This window comes from Choloepus didactylus, chromosome 3 (genome assembly GCF_015220235.1).
Source record: "Choloepus didactylus isolate mChoDid1 chromosome 3, mChoDid1.pri, whole genome shotgun sequence".
NCBI lineage: Eukaryota > Metazoa > Chordata > Mammalia > Pilosa > Megalonychidae > Choloepus > Choloepus didactylus.
The window spans coordinates 81,968,664-81,985,681 of NC_051309.1; the positions used below are offsets into that span (position 1 = coordinate 81,968,664).

The window sequence follows — 17,018 nt, forward strand, 5'->3', positions numbered from 1 at the left end:
TCTTCCTACAGAAGCTTCCCAGTTATCACTCCTAGACAATTTTCATCTCATTTTGTTCTTCGTTATATCAGGAAGTCTGGAGTACACGTCAGGTTCCTGGGACAGATGCTCTTTCCAGCGCTAAGGTCTTTTAAAACCAAACAGGAGAGGCAAAACTACTGAGAGAGACTATTCAGCTGTGTCAAATTCTTTTGACCTGTTGTTGAAGAATGAATCATGTCACCCGCAAAAAGCATGTCAGGTCTCCCAACCCCCAGTCCTGTGGGTGTGAACCCATTCGTAAATAGAACCTTTGACAATTTTATTTAGTTAAGGTATGGCCAAACTGAATGAAGGCAGACCTCAATCCAGTATGGCTAAAGTCCATATGCAAGGGAAATTGGACATAGAAGAAGGAAGCCACTGGAGCAGCCAGAAGCTGGAAGTCAATGGAAGCCAGAGGAGAAAGGAAAAGACACCACCATGTGCATTGCCATGTAATGGAAAAGCCAAGAATCCCGAAGATTACGGGCCGGCCATAAGATACTGACCCCTGATTTCGTGGCTGCCCTTTTAGGACTATCACCTGCTTAGGAGACTGAGAAAGTTGGTGAACCGCATTTCAGGCAGCAATCAGAAGGATGAGTTCTCCCTCACGTCACTTATGATGGCATACAAACTACTCATCCTTACTGGGTTTTGCTTCCTGATTTGCAAATTGAGAATCATCACACCTGTCCCTTAAAATACCAGCCTCTGAGGATTTTTTTAATGATATTAATTAAATTAATAAAATGCTTTTGAGTTCTTTCAGAAATTACTACCAACAATATTAGTTTCAAAAGAAGTCATATTTATAGGAAAAATGAAAAACATGAAGCCGTTACCTTCGTTTCTTTCACTATTAGTTTTTAAAACGCATTTTCTAGAAATTGTACTTCAGAAGACAAGAGTTTGAAATGGATCCCAAACATTTGAATAAACAGAAAGCCTTTTCCTGAGGTTGGCATGATAAGAATGTTGTTGCTCAGTTAAATACCTCCTTGGATTTGGAATATCCTGTACCAGATTTGGATTTGGTATCAACCACTACCATTTGGAGTGGCAAGCCTAGGAAATGCCCTACAAGGTTAAAAACTCCTAGGCTGATTTCATATCAGTCTCTCTCATCCTCCTGAAAAACAGGGATAATGACATTTGACTTCTTTTAGCCCTGTCCAGGAAGAATGCTGGGAGATGTAACAGCATGCAGTGTTTATTTTTCCTTCTGCTTGCCATTCCAGTTTCCTTGCTAGTCTCTTCATATTAACTGATATTCCAATAAAAGATCATCATACTCTGCTGAGCATTTTGCTGGAGGTAGCTAGCATGTTATCTTGCAGCCAAATACCATAGCTGCCAGCCAGAATTGCTTTCTGGAAAATGGTGGGGTTTTCCTGGAGAAGATAAGAAAAATTTAATATTAAACAATATTTTCTCCCACCTGTATTTTTTGGGGTTCAGACTCATTAGTTGAAGAGTAATGTGCTTATACAACACATGTTTTTCCCCACTAATAAAACTGTCTTTTGCATTGACTTTGTATTAACTAAACTGTTTGAGGAAAGTCAACGATTATAACCCATGATGATAGGATGCAGCAGATGGGAATTTTTGTAGCCACCCTGCAGCCTCTGGGATTAGGAGGGATGAGAAGACAACAAGCTGTCAGCATTAAAGCCAGAGCCTGGACATTTCAAGGACATCATGAACCTCATTAACATTGAAATAGCTCTGATGGTCCAGCTTTAGGATGGGAAGATTATGGGGGAAAAATATTTCCCTCTATCATTGTGCTTTTGTTAATGGACCCTTTCTGATGTGGATGTTGAAGAAATAATATAAAAAGTCATCAGTAACCTTCAATTCTGTAAAAAAAAAAAAAAAAAAAAAAAAGTTTGTATATTTTTCCCATTTATTTTCCTTCTTTTAAAATGATGATATACTAGGCTAGAAATTGTGACCTTTCTTTTTCCAAGTTTCACCTCACTAAGTCTCAGTTTCCTCAACTATTTTATGTGGATAAAATAGTACCTACCACCAGATTGTCAGGAAGAGTAAATGAAATAATCCATGTAGTTTCTTGCACAGCATCTGGCTGCCTTACAAATGGTAGCTGTGATTAATGTTCAACTTAGCTCTTTGACCTTGGGCAAGTCCCTCGATTCTTCTGAGTCTTGGCACCTCTATTTGTAAAACAAGATAATTATTTACCCTATCTGCCCACTTACCCACAAGAATCATATGAGATCATATTTTGAAAGGACTTTAAAAACTGAATGTTTAATAATAAACCAGTTGGGAAGGCAGAAACGTACACAGCATGGCACAGTTGGAAAACATTACAAGGCAATGTGTAGTCAAGTGTTGGGCTGTGAGGATTAAATAGGTTCAGAGAAAGGCAGCTGTATACATTCAGTGAAAAGAATTCTGTGACCTGATGTTGGGGGGTTTAGGCCATTTGGAGTTGGGGGCCTCCAGCTGAGCCTCAAAGAAAAGGCAGGATGTGGTTGGGAGAAGTGAAGCCTTACATTGGCAACAGCTGCTGGCTAATGATGACTGAGTGTCTCCTCTGTTGTTACAGGCTGAGCTCATTGGAAGTCTCACACACAAGCTTGAGATGCTCCAGGAAGCAAAGGGGAGTTTGCTGATGGACATCAAACTCAATAATGCCTTGGGAGAAGAGGTGGAGGCTTTGATCAGAGAGCTCTGCAAGCCAAATGAGTTTGACAAGTACAAGATGTTCATAGGAGATTTGGACAAGGTGGTTAACCTGCTGCTCTCCCTCTCGGGGCGCCTGGCCCGTGTTGAGAATGTCCTTAGCGGCCTTGGTGAAGATGCCAGTAATGAAGAAAGGGTAGGTGGCGTAGCAATTCAACTCAAAAGGTTTTCCTTCCAAACCCATATGCACAAAGAGGTGTAGTTGGACACAATCTGTTCTCTCAAAAAGATTACGATCTCTTTGGGGACAGGGTGAGAATACAACTAGGAAACAGAGAGGCCTCTTCCATGCCAAGATGTAATTCTGACCCTTCAGGTTTAGAGAATACTTGGGAAAGTGAAGACACAGGTGGCAGAATTCCTTCCCATCCCTTTTCCTTCCTTTCCATCCCAGGAGAGAGAAAAAGAAAGCACAATGGGTATTGGCATTTTAAAAGAGAGAGAGAGAGAAACTGTTGGGGAAGATGAGGCAGTGGGTCAGGAGCATGAGCTCAAGGCTCCAGAGTCGCTGCATGTGAGAGGACCACAGGCACTCAGTCAGACACAGGGAGGCTGTCTCCACTGCACCCTTTAACTGGAAGGAAGAACACAGGTAACAAATGCGGTGAAAATTATGCATAAAATTCACCAAGCACTTCCTCTGTGTCAGTGTAAAAGTTAGAGGGAGCACAGGCCACAAGAACACCATCACTTCTGCAAGTTTAGAGAGGTTCAGTAATTTGCTAGAACTCACTGGAAGGTGTTACACACCCAGTTATTGTTATTACAGGGAAAAGATACAGATACAGATTAAAACCAGCCGTGGGACAAAGCTCAAAGGGCAGAGTCCAAGAAAGTACCAAATGTGGAGCTCCTGTTGTCCTCTCCCTGTGGAGTCAGGACAGCGTTACTTTCAATATGTGATAGCAAGTACGGAGTATTGCCAACCAGGGAAACTTACCTGAGCCTGGGTTCCCTGAGTTTCTATAAGGGCCCCATCATGGAGACACAGCCAACTGCCCAGTCCTAATCTCCGTCTCCAACCCTTGTGGAGGCCAAGCTGATACTACATGACCAGCCCCTACCCTAAACAAAGGCACTCTTACCAGGCATGACATTCTATGGGCTTAGAGAGTACCTGCCAGAAGCCAAAGGCAAAGGCCAGACCTCTCTTTGGGCCAGGTTAAATTTTTCTTACTATCTGGCACCATGTGCTTAAGTACTTTATATGCAGTCTCGTTGAGTCCTCACAACAGACCAGAGTTCCACTGCAGGCCCCAAGCTTTAATCACTATCTTGAACTTAATTCCATAGTTACAAAACACTCTTCATCTCCTTATTTTGTACAGTAAATATATACTGGGTGTCTACTATGTGCAACTTACTAGCCTAGGCATTTGGGATACATCCATGAACAAAGCAAACAGATCCCTGCCCTCATGGAACTTATTTATCAAAGGAATTATAATAAATGGTGGATATAACTATTTTATACATATGCTAAGGTGGTAAGTGCTACAGCCATCAAGAGGGTCCTTTGCTCTCTGGCTCCTTTCCCTAGCTACAGCTACCCATATCCTTTTCAGTGCTGCCATGGAGTTCTCAGTTATTTCTCCTAATATAACATATTAAAAAGAAAGATGCTTTTCAAATAGATTTTTAAAAGGATTAGAAAAAGTCTAGATTGTAAGCATTTAGAAATGTGGCTTGTATCCAGGAACTCTGCAACTCCACTCCCAGCAAGTATTTAAGTTTTCTGAGCCTTGGCTTCTTCATCTAGAAACTGTCTAATAATACCTACCTCAAAAGTGTTTTCCTTTCCTCCTTCCTTCCATTCAACAAACAACTAATGAGAAGCTGTCAGATATAAGGTACTTTGTGCTGGGGATGCAACACTGACTAAAACATAGGCCTCGCCCTCAAGGAACTCACAAGATAATGGGGAAGACCAAGATGTAAGAAGCAATTGTAACATACTATGGGGCAGAGAAAAGTGGAGTGCCGATCTGGAGGGGCAAACAGAGTATCCAACACAAAAAGTCATAAAGACCTTATATAGCATATTCGTGACTTTGGACTTTAGCCAGAGACCTTATATATCTAGACTTTGGACTTTAGCCAAAGGCAGGGAAGTGCCAGGAACTAATTTCAAGTAGAGGCCTGACATAATCAGCCTGGGAAAGGGTGAGAATGATGCTAGGATAGCAGTTAGGAGACTTACTGTAATAGTCCAGACAAAAAGGGTTTAGGTTGTTAATTTAGGCAATAGTCATGGAGATAGAGGATAGGTAATTAATTTGAAATATAAGGAGTTTGATTTAACAGAGCTTGTTGGCTTGTTAGATGAGGGCAGGGTTGAATGGAAGGTAATTCCAAGTTTCCTGGTTTGGCTACTTGGTTGGATGTTGCAGATATCCAAGGAATACTGGAGTAATTTCTAGTTAGGGAAAGATTAGTTTTTCCAGAACTGAATTAAATTCAACACTTAAATCCACACATACATTCTTAAATACAAACAAGTGCTTTTTCACCTGCAAAGTGCTATGTCAATATTAGTTTTTATTATGATTGGTCTTTGTTAAGAAACAAAGTATAAATAGAAATGAGGAAATGAAGAATAAGTGGCTCAATAAATGTTAAATTCAGAGTAAAAATTACCAGTGGAGAGGGAGAGGTACAGAGTTTGGAACTGAAGCCTTATATAAACTCCTCAACTGAGTCTCCCTTTCTTTTTTTTAATCTGAAGCAAATATGAAAAACTGTTCATATTGAAATTTGTCATAGTTGATGGGTAACCAGGTACTATACCAATCTATGTATTTCTGACGTTTGAAATACTTCATAATTTTTTAAAGATGAAGAAAGAGGCACTCTTTTGTTTTTAACCTATATCTTTACATTATTTTGAAAAGTGCCTTTATTGATCTTCATTCCCTAGTGTTTTTTGTTTTTTTTTTTAGTTGTGTTTTCCTGATTAGAAGAAGGAAGCCTCCAAAGATGGAAACATTTATAAGATAAACCTGTAACTTTGCACCGTTTCTCCGATGCATTATATAAGATCAGGCTTACGTTTAGGGAGATTTAGGACAGATACATGAGCCTTTGATTATATGACAGGAGCGCAGTTTGTATTGAGGTATATTTAAATAATCTTATTTCTTGATTGGTTTCTGAATTGTTTTGGCCTGTAAGTTCTGAATGGCTAGGTGTAATTTTTTAAAAATTTTAAATGATATTTATTATATGTCAGCATGTTGGATAGAAAACCATATTAAAGATTTTTATAAAGTAAACTAGCTCTAAAGATGATATATGCTACTTTACCATTTGGATTTATCTAAGAAACTGAGAGAATGTGAAATTGCCATCATGTTTAGATAGAATTTCTCTCATGTTGGAGTCAGGGGCCTGAAAAGAGACTTGGAAAAATGGAAACTGATTTCTTTAGAAATGGGAAATATGAGGTTTCCATTGTTTTTATGGATTAGAGCAGAGGTTCTCAAAACTTGAGTGTGCAAATGAAGCACCTGGAGAGCTTCGTAAAACAAAGTTCTCTGGGCCCCACCTCCAGAGTTTTTGATTCAGTAGGTGGGGGAGGGCCTGAGATTTGCACTTCTGAAAAGTTCCCAGATGCTGCTGTAGAAGTTTCCTTGCAAGCAGTTTGGCTCTTTTCTTCTTTTCCCCTGCCCCTGGCTGATGCGCTTGTTTTGTCTTGGCAGAGCTCTCTCAATGAGAAGAAGAAGATCCTGGCTGGGCAGCACGAGGACGCCCGGGAACTCAAGGAGAACCTTGATCGACGGGAACGGGTGGTGTTGGACATCCTGGCCAATTACCTTTCAGAGGAGCAACTCCAGGATTACCAGCATTTTGTGAAAATGAAGTCAACACTCCTCATTGAGCAGCGAAAGCTGGATGACAAGATCAAACTGGGCCAGGAACAGGTCAAATGTCTGCTGGAGAGTCTTCCCCCAGATTTCATTCCCAAGGCAGGGTCCCTGGCTTTGCCCCCAGACCTTACAAGAGAAATGACTCCTGGTGGGAGATGTACTTTCAGTAGTGGTTTTCCAACATTAGCCTCTCCACTTTAACCTCTTCTAAAATATCCAACCGAAAGATCACCTTTTCTTTCAACACTATTTAATCTGAAAAATGTTTCAATACAAACACCATGTAAACTGTATGGGTTATTGGGGTTTTTCTGGATAAAAGGAAAGAAATTTTATCCAGTAAAAAGGCCTGTTTTTTTCCCTTCTCATCCTTCATGATTGATCTTTTGAGAACTTGAATGCTGCTGGAAACTTGGCCCTTTCTATTACCTTGTAGTAGAAAAAAAATTAATGAAACTGTGAGAACTGGTTGGAGGGTGTTTGGTCATTTAGTTTAACAATCTGAGGCAACATAAATCAGTGTGTGTCACCTTCAGGAATGTCTCCACAGTGGCCTTCCTTTCTTGTAGGCAAAGTGTGCTGATGGCAGGTTACAAGTACTCATCAATGAAGGGTCTGCAGCATAAACCCTTAAAGAGACATCCACACTGAGAGAAAGAAATTGTAAAACCTTGAACATTGTTATTTATATTTTTAAAAATGAAAATGATCATTTTGTTTGTGTGCTAACCACTTACCTGATTCTATTTTGTGATGGACGTAGACAGTTATGTTTGGGCTTTATATTTTGTGAAAACCTTAATGAAATGAAGAATTCCAAAGATAGTCACATTGAGTGTGAAACTCTTTTTTTTCCCTACATTCTTGATTTGTCTGTTTTATTTGTACAAAAATGAGAAGACATTTGTTCTAGTTTGCTAATTGCTGCTGGAATGCAAAACACCAGAAATGGACTGGCTTTTATAACAGTTGGTTTATTTGGTTATGAAGTTACAGTCTTAAGGCCATAAAGTGTCCATCAACAAAGGGTACCTTCACTGGAAAAAGGCCATTGGCATCCAGAAAACCTCTGTTAGCTGGGAAGGCACATGGCTGGCGTCTGCTTGCTCCTAGGTTGCTTCAAAACAGAGTTCTCCAAAATGTCTGCATCAGCTTCCAACGGCCATCTTCAAAATGTCTGTCTCAGGTCCAGCTGCTCTGAGCTCCTTCTGTCTGAGCTTAATTAGTGCTCCAGTAAACTAAACAAGGCCCATGCCGAATGGATGGGACCACACCTCCATGGAAATTATCCAATCAGAGTTATCACCTACAGTTGGGTGGGTCACATCTCCATGGACACTGAACCAATAGGTTCCAACCCAATCCACACTAATACATCTGCCCCCACAAGAATACATTAAAGAATATGGCTTTTTCTGGGGGACATAAATATACAAACCGGCACAACATTCTACCCTTATATGTGTTAAACTGAGAATAGGGAGAGTCCCAGTTTCCACTGCTGACAATTCTCACCATTTTACTCCCATATCAAATAGAAATATACACACCTTCCCTGGGAAGAAGACTATATGCAATATCTCATCATTTCTTAGTGCTTCATGTCATTATCACAGGGGTGGGGAGATAAAGCTAAATTTTATTAGCAAGGGTGGCAACTCTCAAACCATATGGCAAGAGGAAGGCCAGAATTCAAGCCAATTCAGAATGGAACTCATTCTGCCCTCCTGTATGATTTGGGCTAAACACCTATGATTTCGAGTGATGTTATCAGGCTGTTTTGATGATGCTTATTAAAAAACACACGAGAAACTCCTTCCTAACATCTGAAAACATTGATTTTGCACTATCATATTTCAGTAATAATATATTCATGGGTGTTCCATAGCCAAAACTGTAAACCTATTAGAACAAACAGGAATACAAGAACAAAATAAATGATTGTTCTTTGCAGGGGGTGGGGGTGGGGGGATGGAAAGATGACAAGGAGACCATGGATCAGTGGCCAGCCTATGTTGACAGCCATTAGAGATGGCAGTAGCCTAATACTTTGAGCAAGTGGTACATCCCAGACTGTGCTTCACCTTTTTCACTTGTGCTTGATCAGCATGGCTGATGGCCACTTCTGTCAATTTGGACTTGCAAGTGTTACAGCAGCCAGTTGTAGAAAATTAGGAAGGTAAAGTTTGTAGAGGAAAAATGGCAAGGGTACCCATCGCCGTTTTTTTCCTTAGTACATTTTAATTGAGACTTTATGTTCTCCTTAAGAACTTCAGAACTGTAGTTTTGGTCTCTGGTCCCAGGTACAGGCAAATTTTAATTAACTTAGAGCCAACAGACTACCCAGTAATTTCTTGTGAGCAATCAACCAAAGCTGTTGCTTTGTTCTTGGAAGGTAATATTACTGTGATTCCATTGATACAAATAATACAGCACCGTGGTTTCCCAATGTTTTCAAAAGCTTTGATTGACCCTTGGAGATCCTAGCTCCCAGGGAATTGGTGGAGCCTGTGATAGCCGTGGAGCACAGTGATTTGGGAGTGAAGAAAAATAGTGCTTCTAACTGAAATTTCACCAAATTTAGACCAACATAGGAGCCTGAAATCAAGTCCAATTAGTAATTAACTGCTTGTCTTGCTGATAATCAAGTGCGTTTTTGCAGTTAGACCAAGTTGAAGCCAACCAGCAAATGCTTACAGCTGTTCTTAGTGAAGTACCTCAGAGGAATTATGGGGCCCCCAGTTCCCAACACTCTTCAAAATTATTCTTTGTAAAGGTTTCACTGGGGAACATTTTGCACGTTCAATCTTCTTCAGTAACTTTTCAAATTTATACATGTAAAAAGTAGGTGACTGTTAACAGTAGAGTAACTGGTGATGCTTCTTGGAATGCCACAAGCACTGTAAACTTATGATGCTCCTAGAGTTGTGTCCATTCTCTTGTTGGACTGAAGTGTTGTTCTATTATTATGCAAAATGAGTGAGATGCCAGGTGCAACTTTGAAATCTAATTCTTAGGCAGATGTGATATCTGTGCCTTGAAGAGAAGAAATCACTAACCCAGTTTTCAAAGTTTACTTTTAAATGCCTTTAACTAGAAAAGAAGCCTATGTATTTAATCCCTTACCCATTTTGCATTCTTCTCTCACTATTAAAATAAAAAAAATTAATGTAGGAACAAAAGCTAGAAAGCCATCTTTCTTCCTCCCACCAATACCCTCACCTGAGATCACGAGAACAGCAGTTGTGATTGAGCATGCTGTTGTTTAGGATTTTTGGAACACATGTGATACCACTGAGAATGATTGTTCAGTCAATAATTGTCCCTGGGGATGTGGTCATTTCAGAGACACACTTAATATCAGAAGGCAGGTAAGATAGTTTTGCAATAACCCAAATGCTGGTACTGAGCAAACCCATGAAGTTCCTGAAAAGGGCAATGTCCCATGACAAATTAGGCCTCCACTTCCTGGATCACTTGAGAAGGTCCTGGGCATGTTGCTACATGTTGGTTGACCCAGCTTTTTGTTTTGTTTTTTTTTTTGTGGCTGCTTCCACCTACCCCCCCCCCCCCCCCAAGGAATGCGAGGAGGATCTCATAGTGAAAGTGCCTATGTTTTTCTAAAAGAACTCAAAACCAAACATTTTCTCCTCTGCTCCAGGGGAACATTTTAGAATTTGTTTCTAAATTTGAAGATTAGCAAGTTTTGGTCAAGAATCGGTTGTTTAGGCGAGGAGTGGGGGCTCAAATGAGGGCCTTTGGGAGCAGTGGTTATCAAGAAGAAACCAGCCTAGGACATCCCAGTTTTCCTATCATTCGGTTAATATTGGGTCTAAGATGACTTCTGAGTTTAAAAGTTTGATCACAGTTTGTTCTTAGTATTCTTTGAGCTCTACCTTTAAGTTTGTATTTTATTCAACCATCTCTTAAGATTTTTTTCTGCATATTTAGGAAAATGTTGACTATTTTTATATGGTTCCAAATTTATATCTTTAATTTTCCATGATATTGCTGGCTGTATTCTGTTAAGTTGGAAATTTTTTTCTCTTTCTTAAAACAACACGAGTCTAACCTAGTACTGAAAAGAAAAAGGAAGACCTTCAGCTAGAAATAACTTCCTTATCTCCAGTGAGGTATAAGGTGGCAAGGCATATAAATATGTAGTCATTCTACCCAGAAATAGATTATTATGACCAAAGTTTTAATGCTTCCTTAACTCTTTTGGTTGAAACATGGGATAAAATGATAAAAGGCTATTTTAATTTCAGAAAGGGACACTTTTTCCTATTTTTTCTTATTCATGAGATCTGCCTCCAAGGCATTCATCAAGTCCTTACTGTGTACACAGAACTGTTCTGGCCATTGTAAAAATGCCAAGGAGATAAAAACTTACTCTCCTTATGGGAGCTCTTTCAGACACTACTAATGGTTTCTCAAAGTGTGTTAGAGACCATCTGCATCAGAATTTCTTGGAATGCTTGTTAAAAATGCCAATTCCTGGGCCTACCTGGTTGTGGACCAGCAATTGGCATTTTTAACAAATTCTCCAGGTTATTCTGATGCACTTTAAGATTTGAGAACACTGACACTCATTTGTACAGTCTTTATTGTTCATTCACAATAACAAGACTAGCATGAATTTATACAACAATCTTAGAAGTTCAAGGCCCTGACATGTTTACTGTCATTAGCTGCACTATTATCAGTTAATATTCTCCCCACTACTTTTTTATAGTTTCCAAGGTTGTGACATGGCTATTTTTCCCCGTTCACTCTTCCCTTAGACCTGTTTTAAATTTAAACAAGCTAACCACTTATTCGGGCTCAATTGCACTAAATCTATTTACTGAAAAGGAATCAGCTTATCACTTAATGCTAGTAACTTGAAGTTCTGCCAATGTATTTGCAATTAATCACAACTGACCTTTCCAGCATGGACCTTATTCACATTTCTCTTCCTTCATCACAAATCCCAAGTTATATGATATATGAGACTTGGATTTAGCAGTCTAGCTAATGAAACAAGTACGTTGATTTCCTCTGAGAAGTGAAAGAAGCTGTCACCCACTTTTCAACTCTCTAAAATCAAGATTAGACAAGAGAGTTGCAAATGAAGAAACTGACTCATTTATTCCTACTTCATTCTAAAAGTGAAGGCAGCTGCATTTCTTGCTAAAGCGTCAGTACTGTTATTGCTTTCTACACCATCAGATTCAATCCCACCAGAAAAGAAGGACTTGTTCTTAAAGCTACAATTTTTTTTTTTTTTTTTTTTTTGACTTCTTGCCTTTCAGAGAAGCTCACTGGAGACATGCTCATCAGAAAAGGTGGGGTCATAATAGAAATTAATGACTTACCCTACTCGGCAACTCAAAATAATTTAGTTTAATAAATTTTGACCCAGAAGGTTTTCAAAGGAAATTCTAAAAGGGCCCTAGCTATCCCAGTTATTCTTATTTTGCTTCCTCTGACAGATCTGCCCACTAAAAAACAGACTTGGGCCACTGACAGTCCTGGTTGGAAGGCATCCCGCAACACACTTCTGCTGATCTATCTTCAAAAACATAAAAATTAGAAAGGTATAATCTTAGCTGCAACTTAAATTCAGGGTATTAAAGGGAATACAGGAATTGGATCTATCCATTTTCATTTCTGAAATGAAAACAGGAAAGATCTTGTGCTCCATGTGTACTGCATTGTTCATTCCTTGCTTCTCCACACCCACTAAAAAATTTTACATTTAACAATACAGACTAGACAGCTGAAGTGAAAAGGGGAGTCAGGAATCGGTATCCTAGCCCTAGTCCCATTACAATGTGAACTTGGCCAAGTCATCTCCTTTCCCTGGGCCTCAGTGTCCTCATCTGCAAAATGTGGGTATTGGGTTAGACTTTGCACTCTAAGGTACTTATTTTAAAAGAACAGGTCTCAAATGGAATCCACCCATGTTTTCTTCGGCACCATGCCTTTGGTTTCGGTTTGCTTTCCTGGAAGTAGGTCAGACAGTAAAAAGAACTCAAGAACTGCTCTTAGACTAGAGTGAAATCATAGCTCCACCCCACCACATGACTCAGGAAACATACCAATCTCTTCAAGTTTCAGTTGTTTCATTTGTACAATGAGAATACATACCGTACCATTATACTGTTGTGTTTAGTTGTGACATAATGTAAAAGGATGTTCATCACTTGCTATGTGCTCAACCATGTTAGTGCCCTTCCCTGTCACATTTGCCCCACAGTACTCATTTTGCAATAACTGTTCCCCCTCTGACACACCCGAGAGTAACACACCTCCTCCATCAGATGATGATGGTGCTCTGTTTAGGGGAATTATGGTTCTATTCTCCACCCAGCCTGCCAAATTCTTCTCAGCAAAATCCTCAAGTTGATTCTCATGTTAACATCTGTTTCTTTGTATTGTATCTCTGAGTTAACTGACAATTTTTTTAGAAAAAAACATTTTTTGCTAACTACATATGCTCCAAAGTCGATTTTTCTCCAAAGAAGTTGCAAATAATACCATGAGGTCATTAGGTCATTATGGCATCTACATTGCACACATCCTTAGAACACCTGCACAACTGGAGTATGTTTCTTAGAAGCATAAATTCTTTTAAAATAGATACCTTAGAGCTCAAAGTCTAACCTAATACCACACCTAATACCACATTTTGCAAATGAGGATACTGAGGCTGAGGGAGAGGAGATGACTTGGCCAAGCTAGCACAGTAATGGGACTAGGACTAGGATACTGATTCCTGACTCCCCTTTTCACTCCAGCTGCCTAGCCTGTATTGTTAAACGTAAAAACTGTCTTAGTGGGTATAGAGAAGCAAGGGATGAACAGTGCATACACATGGAGCACAAGACCTTTCCTGTTACCCTCCCCCACCCAGCAGATTTTGCACTAGTCCTTCAGACCAGCTATGTTGCCATTGTACTTTACATATTTTTATTCTCAAAATCCCACAAGAAAAACATACTTCCTCTTCTGACATTCTTTTATCTGATCTTAGCAAAATGGCATTCTTCTGAACCATGAGAAACCAGGGACTAAATACACCCTAGATTTCTCCTGGAAATTTCTTTTTGCTTAAATTGAAAATCTTGTTCCATTGTGATTAGATGCTTAGGGGCAATCCCTCCCCCCTTGGACAGCGCACAATTGCTACAGTGTGTCTCACTGAGGACATTTGTCAAATTTTCATCATTTCGGACAACCTTTTAATTGCAATTTACAAATTCCTGCTTGTTAGACCCTGAGATTATAGCCCCTTGAGATAATCATTTATAATTTATTTCTTGCTTTGTTTGCCAGTTTCTTAGGGATTTTGTATCAGTCTGGGTCCAATGAGGAGATAGAAAGCACACTATGGGTTAAATAGAGGATGTTTAATATAAAGAATTACTAAATAAGATACTATAAGATATAAGGACATTCTTAATGATGCTCTAAAGCTAAGGGAGAGTACCCAAAGAAGGACAAACTTGGAAAGGAGCCTCCTCCCTGATGCTGGAGTATAGACCTCCATGGAGAAGATGTGGTTCAGACACTGAGAGCAGAAAAGTCTGATGGTTTGCCCAGGCCAGAGGTGGTCTACAGTCACCTGACAAGCAGGAAGCAACCCTCCAGAGTAGGGTGGGGTGCAGCAATCAGCAACCAAAGGCATAGTTGAGTACAGGTAATTGGGGACTGAAGAAGTTAGTGGGAACCCTTCTGGCCGTAGGTGAGCCAAACCTGGTCTGCAAGAGAGTCTGGAAGCTGATGTGGGCAGAAGGCCCTCAGGGCACCAATGCCAGTGGGAATGGGGCTCCGGTTTCCATGTCCAGAGGGCTGAGAGAATGTTATCACCAGGCTGAGGCTGCAAGGTTGCAAAGGCATGGTGTGTTCTGGGCAGTAGTTAGGGCAGAACTCCATCTATGCCCTCACCCCCACTCCACTCATACACCAAGCTGCAGCCAGAACAGCAAGAGTCCTTTCCTCCTGTCCCTCCAGCGCCCTCTACTGAGGAAGTTTAACATTGTGCTCACTGTAAAGGGGAGATGCTTAAAGAGATTATGTCCACTATTGCAGGGCATTTAATGAAAGGGTGAATTTGAAGCCAAAAGGCAATAACCCTATAGCTGGCACAGGTTTATTCTTCTAAATTATTACCCTAGCATTATCTTCTGGTATAATGTAGAATTTTGTAGTTGTTAATTCTGTAAGAACCATTTCCCTGACGATAAAGAAAAACCTGTGTATCAAATGGACAACAATTTATATCTCTTGAAGGAGAAAGTGCCTATTTGTATGTCAATTTCTACATCTCTGCCTATCTCTGCCTCTTTATAGTTCTGTATGTGACTCCCTGTGTGTTTCTTGGTGTGTCTCCATGTGTATACTTCCATGTTTCTGTGTGTGTGTTTCTTTGTCTCTATCTCAACCTCTATAGCTGTTATCTTCTTGTTCTTTCCTTCCCAAAATGATTCCAATTACACATTTTCTTTTTTGGGTGACTCAGAAGGGATAAAGTGGGAAAGAAATTTTTTTTATTTGGAAAAAATATTAAGAATTCCACTTCATTCAAGCTAAAAAAAAATTTCAACAATATTCAATATTGTTTAAATATGTATAGGAATGAAGGAGAGTTTTTCCCCTTCTCTAATTAATACAGAATATAAGAATTTAAGAATTAGCTTTGTTTTGCAATACTAGGAATTGTGTTGATGAACAGGAGCTCAGAAATATTGGAATGAGAATCTAAAAAGACTATCTTCCTTCCTGAAGATTAAAAGAAAAAGAAATAGAATACATATCTAGCTGGCAGTGGGTGGTGTGAAAGCAGAGCTACTAAAAGGCTAGAAGACAGACTAATACCTCCTCCAGAACTGGGGTTCTGTGCAAGTAGATAGACAGAAAATGGACCTAAGAAAAAGAAGTTCAAACCTGTTTAATGTATCAACCCTTGGTTTAATAATGTATCAATGGATATGTTTTGATGTTATTATTTTAAAATCTAAGGAAACTTTGCCCTAATCAAAGAACAATTGCTTTAATCTAAATTCAAAATCCTAAATAGACATATATTCTCACATTAAGAATGTAAATCCTCAGATCCTTTTCTTCCACTTTTTTTTTTGCTTCTTTTAAAAATCCATGCCATGTCCTTTTCTACAAATCTTATAGAAGACTTCTTGTTTTTGCATAATAAATTTTGAAGAGTTTGTAACAGTCTAAAATTAAATTGTATAAGCCTTCTTGCAAATATCAGTTAAAAACCAACTAGAAATAATATGCAGAGGAAATCAACTCATGATAATGTTAAATAATGTGCCTCCATAGTTCAGGGAAAAAATAGCATATGTGGGGAGGTACAGCAGGATATGTCCATGTTCATCATTACTCTGGATAATTAACATGTTCATTGGCATGCCTAATTGAAAAGAAATGTGATAGGCCTGCCAACAAAAGTAGAACTGCAGTTCTTCAGAGAAAATTGATCAGATCAGTGGCAGGTATTTAACAAAGGACTTCTATCTTCTACCAGGCATAAATACAAATGTATCTATACATTACATGTAAATCCAAATTGACAACAGAGACAAGTAACCCTATTTTAAAAGCTGGCAAAAATAATTCAATAGATATTTCACAAAGGAAGATATGTAAATAGCCAATAAGCACATGAAAAAGTGATCAACATCATTAGATTGTTGGGGAATGCAAATTTAAACCCCAATGAGATTCTATTACACACTAGAATGACTAAAATCACGTGTTGGTAAATATGTGGAACAAATGGAATTTGTATGCATTGCTAGAGAGAGTGTAAGCCACTGTGGAGAACTGTTTTGCAGTTTTTTATCAAATTAAACATATTTTTACCCTATGATCTAGTAACTTCATGAACAAAAAGATTTGTACAAAGATACACAAGTTTGAATAGCAAAAAACAAACAAGTAAAAAAACCTGAAAACATTCAAATGTCCATCAATAGGTAAACCAATAAATCAAATTTAGCATATTAAGACAATAGAATACTATTATTAGATAAAGCAGCATGAACTATTGATACATGGAACAATATAGATGAATTTTAGAAACATTATGCCACTTAACAGAAGCCACACAGGAAAGCATGCATACTGTATGATTCCATTTATACGAAGTTCTAGAAGAGGCAAAACTAATCTGCCATGAAATCAGAAAGACGTTGCCTGGGGTTACTGAAATGGTTCAAAAGGGAACTTTCTGGGATGATGAAAATATTCTATATCCTGTTTTGGGTGGTGCTTACAAGGGTGAATGGAACTGTCAAAATTCATTAAACTGAACATTTAAGATCCGTGAATTACATTGATTATTAACTATACCGCAATTTAAAAAATAGTGGGAGGGCCGGGACTGGCCAAACAGGTGGCAACAGG

General features: G+C 39.1%; 1 protein-coding gene across 4 annotated transcripts in view; it reads left to right on the forward strand.

Annotated features, from left to right (window-relative positions):
* The window catches only part of SHROOM3 (shroom family member 3), a 207,975-nt gene extending 200,901 nt beyond the window's left edge, over positions 1-7,074 (forward strand). For 3 of the 4 annotated variants that reach the window (XM_037830033.1, XM_037830034.1, XM_037830035.1), the window contains 2 exons: positions 2,603-2,875; positions 6,438-7,074. In XM_037830033.1, the coding sequence (XP_037685961.1) occupies positions 2,603-2,875; positions 6,438-6,806 (642 nt within the window). In that variant the 3' untranslated portion in view covers positions 6,807-7,074. The remainder of the gene's footprint in view (positions 1-2,602; positions 2,876-6,437) is intronic. The other variant, XM_037830036.1, reaches the window with a different exon arrangement.
* The last annotated feature ends 9,944 nt before the right edge of the window (positions 7,075-17,018 follow it).